At 34.3% G+C, this 16,147-nt stretch overlaps 4 protein-coding genes across 5 annotated transcripts; 1 reads left to right on the top strand and 3 right to left on the bottom strand.

Moving 5' to 3' along the window:
- Window positions 1-2,205: 2,205 nt before the first annotated feature.
- On the bottom strand, window positions 2,206-2,858 carry LOC106317535 (transcription initiation factor TFIID subunit 9-like). The gene is made up of 2 exons (XM_013755341.1): window positions 2,692-2,858; window positions 2,206-2,587 (listed from the first exon to the last, which is right to left on the bottom strand). The coding sequence occupies exons 1-2, from the start codon at window positions 2,770-2,772 to the stop codon at window positions 2,321-2,323; spliced, it is 348 nt and encodes a 115-aa protein (XP_013610795.1). The 5' UTR covers window positions 2,773-2,858; the 3' UTR covers window positions 2,206-2,320.
- A 3,108-nt stretch (window positions 2,859-5,966) lies between these two features.
- LOC106319321 (adenylyltransferase and sulfurtransferase MOCS3) lies at window positions 5,967-8,986 on the top strand. Its single transcript, XM_013757604.1, has 11 exons — window positions 5,967-6,299; window positions 6,775-6,867; window positions 6,993-7,048; window positions 7,174-7,238; window positions 7,341-7,415; window positions 7,501-7,579; window positions 7,667-7,705; window positions 7,799-7,907; window positions 8,003-8,121; window positions 8,201-8,317; window positions 8,400-8,986. Exons 1-11 carry the CDS (start codon window positions 6,041-6,043, stop codon window positions 8,787-8,789), a joined length of 1,401 nt encoding a protein of 466 aa, XP_013613058.1. The 5' UTR covers window positions 5,967-6,040; the 3' UTR covers window positions 8,790-8,986.
- A 5-nt stretch (window positions 8,987-8,991) lies between these two features.
- Window positions 8,992-10,105, bottom strand: LOC106319322. 2 transcript variants are annotated; one of them, XM_013757606.1, is made up of 2 exons: window positions 10,003-10,105; window positions 8,992-9,417 (listed from the first exon to the last, which is right to left on the bottom strand). In XM_013757606.1, the coding sequence occupies exon 2, from the start codon at window positions 9,399-9,401 to the stop codon at window positions 9,171-9,173; it is 231 nt and encodes a 76-aa protein (XP_013613060.1). In that variant the 5' UTR covers window positions 9,402-9,417; window positions 10,003-10,105; the 3' UTR covers window positions 8,992-9,170. The 2 variants fall into 2 exon arrangements, with proteins under 2 accessions (XP_013613060.1, XP_013613059.1); XM_013757605.1 differs by having other exon boundaries at window positions 9,960-10,097.
- Window positions 10,106-13,506: 3,401 nt separating this feature from the next.
- Window positions 13,507-14,353, bottom strand: LOC106317344 (stigma-specific STIG1-like protein 2). Its single transcript, XM_013755172.1, has one exon. The coding sequence runs from the start codon at window positions 14,164-14,166 to the stop codon at window positions 13,675-13,677; it is 492 nt and encodes a 163-aa protein (XP_013610626.1). The 5' UTR covers window positions 14,167-14,353; the 3' UTR covers window positions 13,507-13,674.
- Between the last annotated feature and the right edge of the window lie 1,794 nt (window positions 14,354-16,147).

Here is a 16,147-nt window from a genome sequence, read left to right as displayed (position 1 = left end):
TCTAAAGCTAATAAGAAAAGTTGTTCTTATAACTCTTTATGTTTCTAATAGATCTGAATATTTGTTTGATTATATTGTAACTGATTCCTACACTTCCAAAGGCGCCACAGTGTCCAAATAGGAGTACATCTTGTTGCTCTGTCTAACTGTTCGTCTCTATGTATTTGAAAGATATGTCTGATTTTATCTTCCAAAGAAATAGTATGATCTACTATGGGTGTCATTGGTATTCCAAGAAGACGCCAACCCTCTTGAGCAAAAGGACAATTGAAAAACAAATGTATTGGTGTTTCTTCTATCGTACAACATCTCGCACAGAAAGGATCTACTGGTATATGTCGTTGATTGAGAGTGCTTTTGATTGCCAAAGCTTTGGAAAGAAGTCTCCATACGAAGTGCTGAATTTTAGGCATCGTATACTTTTAGCTAAGTCCGGGTGTTGTGATAGAGGAGGCTGCAAATCTTGTCGAGTCTCTATTGGATTATTGATGAAATGATATCCAGATTTCCTGTGAAAATTCCATTCCTGGTATACGGCCAGATACGTTGATCATCTGGTTGCAAGGGAGAGAGATATATCTTATATATAAGATGATGATCTTCCTGAGCAATAAGATCATATATCATTTGTTCATCCCACTGCTTTGTAGTCTGATCAATAAGACAACTAACTTGAAGCTTAGGGTTGGTATATGGTAAACAGAGTTGGACATCTTGGTGGATAGGTAGGCAGCCAAGCATCCGAGAGACATGTTTGCTTTCCATTACCTATACTGGATTGAGTGCCTTGAAGCAGTAATTCACGTCCATGTAAAAGAGACTTCCAGCCATATGAAGATTGATGTCCCTTTTTCGCATTCCAAATGTCTCCATTCTTGAAGTATCTATGCTTTAAAACTCGATAGACAAGACTCTGCTTACGAGATGATAGCTTCCAAATTTGATTTGCTAGTAAGGCCTGATTAAACTTGCGTATGTCACGAAATCCTAACCCACCATGTGCTTTAGAAACACTCATTTTCTTCCATGATACCCATGACATTTTACGCTTTCCATTATGAGATCCCCACCAAAATTTAGATAATATACTGTCTATTTCAGAGCATAAGGAAACCGGAAGCTCAAAATCATTCATGGTAAAAACAGGCATGGCTTGAGCAACAGCTTTAAGAAGAATCTCTTTCCCTGCAGGTGTGAGGAATCTATTATGCCAGCCAGCCACTTTGTTACCTACATTGTCATAAATATACTTCAAAGTTTGTTTCTTTTTACGACCAAAGCTCTCAGGAACACCCAGATATTTTTTCTCCACCACTAATAGTTGTGATGCCCAAAATATTAATAAGATCTTGTCTAGTATGCTCATATACTTGGCTCCCAAAGGTAATAGTAGACTTGTCTAGATTGACCATCTGCCCTGAAGCTTGTTCATAACTACTACCAATTCAATTAAACAGAATCCTCTATAAGTTTTTATATGGATCTTTCGATTCTTTATTTATCAATCTTTGAAATATTTGATGAAGCAGTCAAATTCCATTTGCTTTCTTTTACTGGGAACTGACTTTTAATTTTACTAAAAAGAATAACAGAATTTTTAAAAGAAAAACTGTAAACCTCAATTTATTAAAACAGGGTGATCAGAACTATTTTGGTACCATTATTTATGTTACCATCACTAAAAATACATTTTCAAAAATACATTTTTTATTAAAAGTAAAAAAAATCTTATACACTTGCTATATATATATATAATAAATAATTATTTAAATAAATAAAAAATAATAAAAATAAAAAAATATTTTTTTATGTTTTAGAATTATATTTTTTCAAGTTTCAATTTTTTATAAATTTATTTTTATGAATTTTTTTCAATTTGTTTTTCCGAAATTCGAAAATTATTTTTGAAACTATTTAAAATTTTTTTTTATATTTTTTTAATATTTATTTATATTTTATTAGAATTCTAAATTTTACATTTCAAAAATTCTAACCCACATCTCAACTTTAAATTTTAAGTCTAGATTAATTAATCCCATAGTTATAAATATCTTTTCTCCTCTTAAAAAATGAGAATAAAAGAGTTAGCGCAATTATGAATATGATAACTTTAACAATTTTCCAACTATTTTATAGTAGTTGATACAAAACCAGAAGATAAATTAATGAACTTAACAAGCAATGCTAACTGACAAAAAGCGCACACACAACATTGCTTCTATACATGACTCGAGAGATATATACAAAAAAACACATGACTATTTTTATTACATGCAAACATAGATTATCATCTCCATCATACCATCTTCATCATGTTCCTTTAGACGTCATCATCATCATCATCATCATCATCATCATCATCATCATCACTTCCCTTCTTGAGATAGTCTCTACTCTCTTTCTTCTTTTGATACGCCGCCTTTCTCACTTCCTCCATCTCGGCCTCAGAATTACTGGATACGTTGGTCGTCGCCTCTGCTCGGTCATACGTCTTCTCCACAGTCTGGCTCGCAACACCTTGTCTCGTGAACTCCTCCGCTGTAGAAGGAGCTCTTCCTTCTTCCCTCCCTCCACTCGCACTTCCTCTCTACATGTAGAGAAATTTTAAAAAATCCCCACACACTTTTATATATATGTAATTAGTTATTTTATGAAAATAAATATAAGCTTATCGAGGATATATATTTATACCTTAAGGTAAAGAGAGTAAAGACATGTTGATGTTATATTAGGCTTGGAGATTAGTTTTGGATTCACATAAGTTCTCAACATTTTGATTTTCTTCGGGGAGAGGTCACTTTTAAACTGCAAAGTTAGATCAGATCAAACCATAGATGGAGTTTTATCTGATCAGTTGAGTTGGGTTCTCTCCCACTATAAAATTTATGCATGATGGTGTCTCACCAACGGGGTTATGGTTATGATGCCACGTGTGTGTCTTACGTGTTAGTTTGATGGGCCGTAGTGGTTTAAACTTAAATGGGCTTCGGGATACATGATCTGAGTAAATCATAAAACACTGACTATGGTTTTTGCCTTGGATATAGTAAAGCAGTCAATGTTTCATGTCACAGCGCGGACCACATACAACTGTACAAGAACGTCCAGACATGGGACCGTGGTTTGGTACATTGACCATCCCGATTGTTATGTGTGGGAACAATTTTTTTTTTTTATTTCTCTCTCCGTTTTTTAATATAAGTCGTTTTAGAGAAATTTTTATGTTCCAAATTATACGACGTTTTTAGTTTTCTATGTAAAATTTATTAACAGTTAATGTTATATGACCAATGATAAAATATCTTCAATTTTATTATTTATCATTGCTTGATTTGTGGTTAGGTAAATAATTAATGATGTTTTTGTTTAGAAAATGTAAGAAATTAATGATTTTCTTAATTTGTGTGCACAATTATAATACGACTTATATTAGAAAACGGAGGGAGTACAAGAAATTCCGGACCGAAACCTATAATTTTCTTAAGACATGACAAGAACCGTTTGTTTTATCCATTTTTCGTAGCTGTTAGACGCCAACTTTGCACCTCTGTGTGAGAACAAAATTGATGTTAAAAATATAGACGAAGCAAAGTTTTAGACCCAAAAACGGTGTTTATGCTGGTGTTGTTTGTTGGAATCATACAATCTAGAGATAAAGATTAAATTCTTGAGGTTTAGGAAAAATTTTCATAGAATCAAATGAGAAAAAGAAAATCCAAAAGACTTTATTGATCAAAGATCGCATTACATGAATAATTTCTAATGTAAAGTGAATCAAAAATATATGAAATCCTTGTAGGATGTTTTCTAGGTCTAAATCGAAAAGAGAGGATGATCTCATTTGATAAAGAGAGGTGTCTCTTTATTTACAAGGAAAAAGCTAGGGCTTCATAGTAATAGACCTAATTTATTGTCTAATGGGCCTTGAGGGAGGATGTAAATCCACCCCCAACAGTAAGCCCTCCAAGTTCGTAGAGAGTGATGAAATCGATCTCTGCGAATTTTACGAATAGGGTTTATGAGACAATGAACTAGGCACATACCCATGATGATTGTCATGAACGGGCCATCATGGTTAGGTTGCCATAAATGAAGTGTCATGGACGGACCGTCTCGGGCGAGCTTTCATCGACATACTTCTAATTCTGATCAGACTTCTTACTCTGGGATGGTTGCGCGAACGATCTGTGAAGACCGTGTTCTGAACCACATAGCAAGTTGCTATGGATGAAGCGTCAATCGACTAACTGCCAAGAACAAGTCGTCATAGACATCATCATGAACATACCCATTATGAACGAACCGTCACAATCAAATCACCACGGTGGACATGTCTTCGCGGTATTGTTGCGATCCATGTGTAGATGAAATGGTGGAGTCGGCGCGTCAAGTCGTCTTGTTGGTATGCGCGCACTGTCGAGATCAAAACTAGACTGCCGTGACTTCACTAGTGTGCTGAGACTCGAACAAAAGCTTGATGAGATCGTGTAGAGAACTCAGGATCAAGAGCCGTAGATAGCATTGAATCATTGAATCATGTAGACCATCTTTGTTGATGATGGAGCCTTCTTCGCATCCTGACGTAGACGTTCTCGTGTTTGTCTAAGTTCTACCACCTTGGTCGCAAACGTATCGCGTGTGAGCATCTCCTTAGAATTGACAGAGGCCTTATCAGAATAAAACGAACTCGCTGGAGAAATAGCCGGCGCAGGTGTCGTAGCGATGGTGCCATTGGAGGAAGGAGGAGACGCAACGCAATTAAAAGCTCTATGAATCAATTCGTCGAACAAGACGTGTGCTTGATTCCAGATCAAGAACTATCGCAGCGTCTCTCTTCATGAAGCTCCTGAGTAATCTCAGAGCTGTTGACCTGTCTATCAATGGCGTCCAAGCGGTTCTGTTTGTTCTTCTCAACGTTTTTTATCAGTGAAGTTGTGGTTTCGACGTCATCGATCTCTGTCATCGTCCTCCTACTGATGAAATTCTAAGTCTCTCGCTTGACTTCGACAAACCCAGTCCATCTTAGCGCATCTGGAAAAATTGTGTTTCATGGATTGAAAAGAAGCTCGAGCAGTCCCAAAAGCTTCACCGGAGGACTGAGACCGAAGCATCACCACAGACTCTTATCACCACAGACTCTTTAAGAGCGACGAGAGGATAGGGTAAGCCCTATGAAAATCTATGGCTCTTTGGTGGGTACATCAAAAGCAAAGCTTTCATGAGAAAACTTATTCCTTTATCTAATAGAAACCCTCGTGGTTTGTTGCCAGACTGGAAATTTGAGGAGAAGTTAGATCAGAATATTTCCCAAGTTTGATATTCTTTGAAGATAGTTCTCTTTGGCCCCCTCTTTTTAGGGCCAACTGTTTGACCCAAAAACGGTGTTTATGCTGGATTTGTTTGTTGGAATCATACAATAAATAATCTAATGATAAAGATTAGATTCTTGAGGTTTAGGAGAAATCTTCATAGAATCAAATGAGAAAAAGAACATCCAAGAGACTTTATTAATCAATGATCGCATTGCATGAATAATTTCTAATGTAAAGTGAATCAAAATGTATAAAATCTTTGTAGGATGTTTTCTAAGTCTAAATAAAAAAGAGAGGATGATCTCCATCGATAAAGAGACGTGTCTCTTTATTTACAAGGAATGTGTCTCTTTATTTACGAGGAAGAATCTAGAGTGTCATAGTAATGAACATAATTTATTGTCTAATGGGCACTGAGGGATGATGTAAATCTATCCGAACAGTACATTCAACATGAACAAGAATCTGCATCTTCAATGCCAATGAACATTTACAAATTTGAAAAGCCATTCTTGTATTTTGCTAGAAGACTGACGAAAAAGCCGTACCTAAATGTATTGTGCCCAGGGGTATTATTATGTCAGTATAGAAACAAAAACACGCCGTTATGTGACACGTGGACACAGATTCAAAGCATGAATAAAAACAGTCAACGTATTATCCCGTTGACTGACGTCGTCTTCTTTACTGCCGCTCTAGGGTTCCTCTGACTGTCTACCATTACCGGGATGGAGGCGAACGGTGGGGGTTCGTCGGAAATCGTCCGTGAACTGAAAGAGCTAAAGCTACAGAAAGCGGAAATCGAGCACCGTATCTCTGCTCTCGAAGCAAAGCTCCAAGAGACGGCGGCGGTTGAACGGTGCGACGCCGTATCTAACGGTTACTCTGTTCCAGCGGAGATTGAACACGGGCTTGAACATGGGATGTCTCCTGATCAGATTTACCGTTACAGTCGCCAACTGTTACTCCCTTCGTTTGGTGTTGAAGGTACTTTGCTCCCAAACACTCAAAATGCAACTCTTATTACGTTAAAAGTTTCTGTTTTGAACTGTCTTTCTGGAGTCATCTCTCTAGCTACTGATGATTGGAGCTGAAAGATGAAAACTTTGTGTTGGGTTTCTTTTGTTTCCCTTTGATTGCGTTGATTTCACTAGTAGGTTTTTGATCTTTCAGAGATAAACTTACTGATGCTTGAGTGATATATAGTATGAAGCTTAGCTTAAAGTAAAATCTGGTTAGTATTTATTGCTTCTTGTGATCTCGCCTTTTGGGATTTATAAGGGAGAAGGTTGATGTCTCGTCTGTAGTATAGTGTTAAGGCGAAGTGAGATATGTTGTGTATGCGACTATTTGCATTTTGTCAATACCTAGTTTGCTTGTTTACTCTGCTAATGTCTTTTTTCAAAACCAATCTTTCTTGAACCGTTTCTGTTCTGTTTTTTTTTTGTGTGTGTGAGTATAGGGCAGTCAAATCTGTTGAAGTCTTCAGTACTAGTCATCGGAGCTGGAGGGCTTGGCTCACCCGCGTTATTGTATCTCGCAGCTTGTGGTGTTGGTATGTTGTTAGACTCTTATCTCAAAACCCTCTATCGAACTGACATATATCAATAGAATTATATACCTTTTGCTTTCTATCTGGATTATGATTTGCTGATCATCTTTTGGATTGTATTCTTCTAGGTCGATTGGGTATTATCGATCATGATGTTGTAGAACTCAACAATATGCATAGGCAGGTACGAGACTTGAGAAAATTCTTCTCTGGCAGCTCTTTCTTTTCTTGGGCACTTTCTATGATCCGGGAGATGAACAAAAGTAGCTTGTGCTTATTGCTATCTCTTTTGATTTGTTTATCCTCCAGGTTATACACACGGAAGCATTTATTGGTCATCCCAAAGTGAAATCTGCTGCTACTGCTTGTCGCTCGTAAATTCAAACTCCCTGGGGATTAATATACTTTTGAGAACTATGCTCACCTCTACTCTCTTGGTCTTATCAATGTGCTTATTACTCTCTTTTTACATCCAGAATAAACTCGACGATCAAGATTGATGAATATGTAGAAGCTCTTCGCACATCCAATGCTTTGGAAATCCTCAGCCAGTATCCTTAGATATGTAGACATGCTATAGAAAGTTTCAGTAGAGTATTAGATATGGTTATTTGTTTCCGTGACTGCGTAAATTAGATATGATATCATAGTAGATGCAACCGACAATCCTCCAAGCCGTTACATGATCAGCGATTGTTGTGTACTCTTAGGAAAGGTGAAGCCGTCTTATGATTTCTCTTTTGTGATTTCCATTTTTATACATAGTCATAGTCACAAGTATTGATGTGTGACTTGTACACAGCCTCTGGTGTCAGGTGCTGCGCTTGGAATGGAGGGGCAGGTATCTTAAATATGACAAACTAAGTTGTTGTGTTGTGTTAGTCATTGTCTAGGTGTTAAGCTACAATTTTGATTTCCTTTTCTTGTATGCAAGCTTACGGTCTATAATCATAAAGGAGGCCCGTGTTACCGTTGTCTATTTCCAACTCCTCCACCGACAACAGCGTGCCAGAGATGTTCTGATAGTGGAGTTCTTGGAGTAGGTACATGAATGGCTGTTTTTATTTCTTGTTTTTCTAACGCAAAACAAGTCTCTACCGTTTCTTAATTCTTGAATTGTGTTTTTTGGTTCTCTCAGTTCCGGGTGCTATTGGTTGTCTACAAGCGCTAGAGACTATCAAACTCGCTAGCATGGTGGGCGAACCACTCTCTGAACGAATGCTTCTTTTTGACGCTTTATCTGCAAGGATCCGCATTGTAATGTTTTTAACACTTTGCATTTTCTTTTTCGTCACTAAACTCAATCTAAGGTTAAAAAACTAACCAAGTCTCACAGGTCAAGATCAGAGGCAGGTCAGCGCAGTGCACAGTTTGTGGAGACAATTCATCTTTCAATAAGCAGCAGTTCAAGGATTTTGACTATGAGGAGTTCACTCAGTTTCCTTTATCTGCGGTATTGTTCTCTCTTTCTTTCTTTCTTTTCTCGCACCCATTTTCAACAACATTTATTTTAACGTGCACTGGTTTGATCACAGGGCCCGTTGAACCTACTTCCTGCAGAATCAAGAATCAGTAGCAAAGAGTTCAAAGAAATCCGTCAAAAGAAGGAAAGACATGTTCTTCTAGACGTTCGACCTTCTCATCACTATAAGATTGTCTCTCTCCCGGATTCACTCAACATCCCCTTTGCAAACTTAGAGGCTCGGTTAAACGAGCTTACTTCAGCTCTGAAAGAAAAGGAAGATGGCCATGTTAACTCAGGGTCTTGTGCAAATCCGAGCCTCTACGTTGTTTGCAGGCGCGGGAATGACTCACAGAGAGCTGTTCAGTATCTTCGTGATTCTGGTTTTAGCTCAGCTAAGGATATAATTGGAGGACTTGAGGCTTGGGCAGCTGATGTCAACCCCAATTTCCCCAGTTACTAGATAAAATGTATCACTAGTTATGTCATGTTACCCTGTCTGAATTACACTGTCACTGTTTTGATCTCGTAGTTTGATTCTGTCGTAAGAAAAGTTCTTATTGATGTTACGTAACCATATTAAACCCCTGTTTGAATTACATGCTATGTGATACCTTGTTGTTTGGTTTGATCATATGGAACAAAGAATAGTGTGAATGATTCAGTGTTCTCAAAGAATAATAATAATTTTTTTATTGATGAAACAGTGCGACTCGAGAACTGTGAAAATCAATCATAAGAAACAAAAGCAAGGTTCATAGTGCCTTGAGCAAAAGTGCAAAGTCTTAAGCCTTGTTCAGATTTGGTTTCTGAGGAAAGGAAAGAGAGAGAAGAAGAAGAAGAGTTACTTCTTCTGGTTGTCGATGTTATTCTCATGGGAAGGTTCTTCCTCTAGCTCGTTAAACCTGCGCTTGAACTTGGCAATCTGGCCAATGCTTTGAGCCAACTGACGCTTAGCACCAAAGTGATAGACTTTGCCAACATGGTGGATCCTTGTCATCATGACGTGCATCAATCTACCGCTCTGTGTCACATAAGAGATCCATTGCATCTGTGGATGTACTCCCTTCTTCATTGTCCACCCAGCAACTCTACAAAACCACAAAAAAAAAAAAAAACATTCTTTCTTCAGTTTCTGTTTAGATCCAATCATATAGCACTTAAAGCATTTGATTAATCTCCAAATTAACAGAGTGACATATGAACACACTTAAGGTTTAACAAAGATTTATGAACCAAGCAATGCAATGACAAGGAGCTAGTCACTAGCGATTCACCTCTATCGTGACATACCAAACATATAGCTACAGAAGGCAAACCAAAAAAAAAAAAACATGAATTTGAATACAAATCTCCAGAGTAGTTAACTTCTGATTTCTGAAAGACATTTTATCGAACACCTACAACGCATGTCCTTGGTGACTGAAACAGCTACACATTATCGACGGTTTTAAAAACCCAGAATCAGGGCCTTTTTTGCAATTGAGATCGGTAGGTTTAGCTCAAGTCAAACGGGCAGAAAAATAAAACATAAACTTGACGAGAACATCAAAAGAATTGAAAAATGAAAATTTAACCCACCGAGGGTGAAGACGACTGAGAAAGAGACAGAGAGAGGTGAGGAAGCACTTACGTAAGCAAATGTATAAGCTTTGAGAGTGATGGAGTTGTTCTACCTTCGTCAATGGTGATGCAGAGGAGGAAACTGTATGCTCTTGCTTGCCTCTTTGCTTCACTACTCCAATATGTCCGAACTAGGGCCTAAAACAAAAGCCTCAAAGACCCTCTCATTCATTTAGAGTGTTTGGCTCAAGTCGAACGGGCCAAATAATAATATTTTATCAACTCTTTTTTTTTTTGAAAAAAGGCTTAATATTTTATCAACTCTTGGTAGCAATTCTAGACTCAGTCGTCCCTCCTGATCAATTCTCACAAAGAACTTGTGTTACGGTCACCTGATTCTTCTTTACATTAACAACTAGCTAATATGTGATTATTAGTTTCGTTATTTTTTAATAAGCAGACATTAATATGTTTAATCTGGGTTTTAGGTTGTTTTTTTTGTTTTAATCTCCTAAAATATAACTATCATTTTAAATCAATATTTATTTGATTTTTTGGTTTTTTTTCCTGTGATAATAAAAAATTACTATTATTTGTTTATTTTCATTATATGAATCTTAGATAGTCGTGATGTTAAAGCAATGGTTTCATATTATAGTTTCTAAACGGATAATAGTTAAAAAAAAAAAAATTATTAAGACAAATCATTTTACTACAATTTGGTCGATAGTGAAAGAAGCATTAAGAAAAAAAATTATTTTAACTTCCAAAAAAATTAGATATTTCAGTTGTGGTAAATACTTAGTTATAAAGTGATCACGTCAATATGCACATGTATGTATATGTAAAAGTATATAAAGATGGTTGATAAATATATAAAAATACTGTTAATTAATATTAAATTATATATTTTTCAAAATAATACATGAAAAATAAAATTCTTAAAATGAATTATTTAAAAACAAAAATATTGTAAAATTTATATAAACTATAATATATAACTTATATATAATTCTTTAAATATATGTATATATATGCATATAACAGATCAAATTGGATATTCGTTCCTATAAATATTGATATTTGTGATTTGCATTTTTTTTACGGATATTGCATTTTAGTATTTGATTTGCTTCGTAGAGTAACGGATATCCAGATTTTTCGGTTCGAATCAAAACGGATAACGAATCGAATCAAAATTTATGAATAATTTGTCCAGCTCTATTCGTAAACAGTAAAAATAACGTAAAGAAGAACCATACATGTGAGTTTTATATTAAAAAAGTAAAGTATATAGTGTGAACATATTTATGTAGAGTTTGGCTGAGAAGTTCTATACATATGACATGTGTCCATTTTAGTGTGAAAACATTTATTACAATGCTTATACGCGTGACATATGTCCAGCTTAGTATGAACGCATTATTACAATGCTTCTCCTTTAATATATAAGAGATAACTGCTACCAGCAGTCAGCAGATCATCTTCCCTGGACCTCTTGGTAAGTACTTCCTACGCACCGCTCTCATCTTTTTTTTCTCTCTCTTAGTAACAAATGTTTGATGGAACATTCGGTTTTAATGTATTCTAGAGATCCAATCATAAAAAAAAACAGTTTGAGGACAATAAACATAATAATCTCAGGATATTTTTTTGGCTCTTTGGAACCACATGTTAACTACGTTCGTTTGTCCTTTTGTCATCGTCCACTCAAATGATTTATTTAAATGATCCAGGATATTACTGAGACTGTTCGTTTTTTCATCCAAATAGTTCATCTAAATGGATCTAGATGGATCATTTAAATGAACTTATGTTCGTTTGTTCATCTCTATTTTCATCTATATGAGTTTAGTAAGCGAATGACTTATATACCATTGTTTTGATTTAATCATATTTTATTTTATTATTTTATCTTTATTAAACTAGATTAATTTTTATTAATTAATCAAAATATAATTATTTTAAAATATGGATTTGGCGGGAAATAAATTTGGGTTTTGAAAAATGTAATTTTATGGTTTTGGTGAGAAAATAAATTTTGTGGTTTTGGCAAAAATGTATTTTTGCATTTTTGGCGAGAAATGCGTTTTTGCGTGGTTTTAGGGAAAATGCGTTGTTGCGATTTTGGCAAAAAAATGCAATTTATGGTTATGGCGGGAAAATACGTTTTTGAAAAAAAATACATTTTGCAGTTTTGCGGAAAAATAGATTTTTCACGGTTTTGGCAGAAAAAAACGTTTTAGCGTTTTTACGGTTTTGCGCAAAAATGCATTTTTGAGGGGTTTTTGTGGGAAAAAGGTTTTCGTGGTTTTGGGTTGTAGATGATTGATTATTTACTAATTCTCACCAAAAACATAAAACAAATATCAAACTTGAAAAAGTAATTGTTAACCTTTTCTATTATTTTCTTAACTGTTTTTTTTCTTCTGAAAAAGGTAAAACACTTTATATATTCAAGTTGGATTTCTTAAAAATTGTTTCATATAATCACCTTTAACAATTTTAGATGCCATTTTAGATTTTATTAAATTATGAGAAAATGTTTACTAATTGATTTATTTCATGAATTTGATTAATAAGATTTTTAAACTGACTGATTTTTATCATGAATTTTTTTTGTTTTGAAAATTATAGTAATTTTAAAGTTAGTTTTATTTATATATCGCTATTAAAATATTTTAATTTATAAGATCTATTATGGAAAAGTATTTTATGTTACAAAATATATTAAGTTACAAAATATTTTATAAAAATATTTTAAAATGAAAATTAATATATAGAAATATTTTTGGTAATTACTAAACAATTTTGTATACATATTTTGATCCCGGTAAGAAAAGATTCGGCTCCGCCATTGCATACAGAGGACACAAAAGATTAACCAAAGAAAAAACAGACTGAATCCAAACACATCTGCAGAGACCCCCGTCGAGCAAAGCTTCTTAACTTCTAAAAATTCAATGAAAAATACTTATTGAAAATGTCCACGGCCAAACCACCAGTAAACCACTTTCTCCTTGAAAGGAAACACCTCAGAAACCCAAGCAACCAAAACTTCATATTGTGGCAAGAAAGGATCCAAGAAAACCCTAACCAAACATATACTCTCGAAAGCGACTGGGTCAAAAACGACCGTTGAATGCCTAGGTAGAGAGCTTTACGAAGAGAACAAGTCACGCCTAGATCAGACAGAGAATCCATGAGCAAAGTTTAACCGAACCTCTGAAACACCAAACACAGCAACTTCCATAAGAAGAAGACAAATTGCTAATGTATGTCACTCGAAGCCCGTCAAAGACTCAATAAGAGAAGCAATGGAGTCTTCTATATTTTCTTATGTCAATTTTTTTCTTTAGAACTATGTCATCTATCAGTTTGTACTAATCATATATACTTTTATGTACATCTGTAAATGTCAAGATGTGCTGAGAGGAAAGAGATTTTATTTTATGTATAAGTATAACAACATTATTGATGATTTACGAGTGTATATAATATAATACACACTCTTATATAAACTTATTAAAAACAGCAATAGGACTGGAAACGAGATGTTCCATTTTATTCGAAGACATTAAAAGTAGAAAAAGTTATCTCTTTTTTATATACCCCTCAAAACATTATGGGAATCCAAAAATACACACAACACAACACTTAATCAATTATGAAGTAAATAATTAATTGGAACGACCTTTTCTTTAATTAGCGTCCAAGTAAATAAATTATCCCTATATTTTACTTAAATTTGTTTTTTTTTCTTACGGTAATGAATGATTGATTCATCACGCGTAGTTACAGAGACCGTAGACGCAGAGCTCGCCAAGATTGCATCTATGGTTACACTCACCGCAATGGCGCTTATCGTAAGCCACGTAAACGCACTGACCGCGACAGCACGTTTGCCCGAATTTGCATTTGTTCTTACATGCACCGCAGTTTTTGTCGTCGGCTGATAGATCCATACACTTGTTGTTGCAACAAGCCATTGTAGAGTTTGCTCCGGTGCTGTAATAGCTGCTGCTGCAGATCTCTGGCTCCTTGTTGCAATGGTCAGCTGCATTAGGGTTTCGGGCTTTAGGTCCTTGGCCCTCGTTGACCTTTTGGGCCAAGAAGCGACTCGGTCTGATCTTTACGGCGCCTGGCGGTGTAAGATCCTTAACAGGGTCTTGGAGTGAAAATGTTGCGGTCGTGGTCGTGGTCGTGGTACTAATGACGCCGACCGTGATTGCGATTGTGAATGCTATTGCCACGAATATCTTCATGAATTGAGCCATTTTCTCTTGATGTATGAGTGTGTTTTGTGAGTTAGTTAGAGCTCAAGAGATAGAGAGATATAGTTCTTCGTTTCTTCTTTGTCTCTTTCTTTGTCTTCTTCTTTTTTTGTTTATGTGAATGTGAAGAGGAAGAGAGCGAAATTGTGTTGTGAGAAATTGAGGAGAGGGTGGACTTAGTGTTTATAGTTGTGATCGAGACGAGTTGACGCGTGAAATGTGGTTAAAAAGGCAAAGAAAGGTTTCAAGCGATCTATTTTTTATCGGGGAGAGGGGCGTATCATTCTTTAACTCTCATTTCAGTTGAATACCATTTTATGGGCATGTACATGCACATGCTTATTTGCTTACGTTGAGGTACATATAGGCGTTTATAAAAGAAATTAAAATGCGATTACTTGGAGTAAAAACTTGCGTGGTGTTTGAAATAAAAACGAGTTAATCTTAGGTACTAATGATTAACGTAGTACTTCCAGCACCACTTGTATATACTAAAGAACTAGGTAATAACCCGCGCAAGACGCAGGATGTGATTATTAGTTTCGTTATTTTTAATAAAAAGATATTAAATCTGTTTAGTCTGGATATTGGTTCGGTTTTAAGTTTTTTTTTTGGTTTTTAATCTTCTAAAATATAACTATTATTTTAAATTAATATTTATTTTAGTTTATTCGGTTAAAATGTTGATTGTTTTTGTTTTTTCCGGTAAAAACCAAAAATTAGTATTATTTGTTTATTTTCATGTTATAAATTTTACATAGTCGTCATGTCGAACTTCATATTATAGTTTCTAAACAGATAATAGTTTAAGAAAAAGAAAAGAAAATTATTAAGACAAATTATTTCGCTACAATTTGGTCGGTAGTGAAAGAAGCATTAAGAAAAAATATTTCAACTTTAAAAAAAAATTAGATACTTCAGTTGTGGTGAATACTTAGTTACAAGGTGATAACATCAAGGTGCACATGTATGTGTATGTAAAAAGTATATAAAATAGTTGACAAATATATAAAGATATTGTTAATTAATATTAAATGACATTTTTGTTTAAAATAATACATGAAAGATAAATTAAAATTAATTTAAAATAAAAAGGGCTTTGACATTAGTCATTTTTTATATAAAGAAAATAAAATTATATCCGTAAATAGGGGTGGACACAGATCGAATATCTGGGTATTTGGAAGCATTTCGTGTCAATTCGATCTTTAGCCACCTAGATATTCAGTGAGTCGGATATCCAAAATATTTTAGAATTTTAAAGAATATCTGATTTGATCCGTAAATAAAATAAAATTTTAAAAATAATCGAAATTTTTAATAATAACAATTTATTACAAAAATAAAACATTATTTAAGTTTTTAAATTCCAGTACCTAATATAATAAATTTAATTCGTAAAAATATTGTAAAACTGATATAAAGTATAATATATATATAAAACATATATATATATAATTCTTTACATATATGTATATATATGCATATAACAGATCGAATTAGATATATGTTTCTAAAAATATTGGTATTTGTGATTTGCTTTTTTTTTGGATATTGTATTTTAGTATTTGATTTGTTTCGAAGAGTTACGGATATCCTGATTTTTTGGTTCAAATCAAAACGGATAACGAATTCAATCAAAATTTATGAATATTTTGCTCAACTTTATCCGTAAACAATAAAAAATAATATATATTTATATAGTTTGGCTTTTGATTCGTTATCTATTTTTATTTGAACCGAAAAATCCAGATTTTATTGGAACCATGTATGTGAGTTTTATATTAAAAAATAACAAAATACATAATGTAAACACATTTATGAATATAGTGTGAACGCGTTAGCATATTTATTATCAAATCATTGTGAAGATGTCAGATGTCTATTATAGTGTGAATGCATTTATTACAATGTTTCTCTTTTAATATATATTACCTCCGTTCCTGAAAGTAAGATGTTTTAGATTTTTTTCTTGTTCCACAAA

This window comes from Brassica oleracea, chromosome C9, assembly GCF_000695525.1.
Source record: "Brassica oleracea var. oleracea cultivar TO1000 chromosome C9, BOL, whole genome shotgun sequence".
Taxonomy (NCBI): Eukaryota; Viridiplantae; Streptophyta; class Magnoliopsida; order Brassicales; family Brassicaceae; genus Brassica; species Brassica oleracea.
This window is presented reverse-complemented; position numbering and strand designations above follow the sequence as displayed.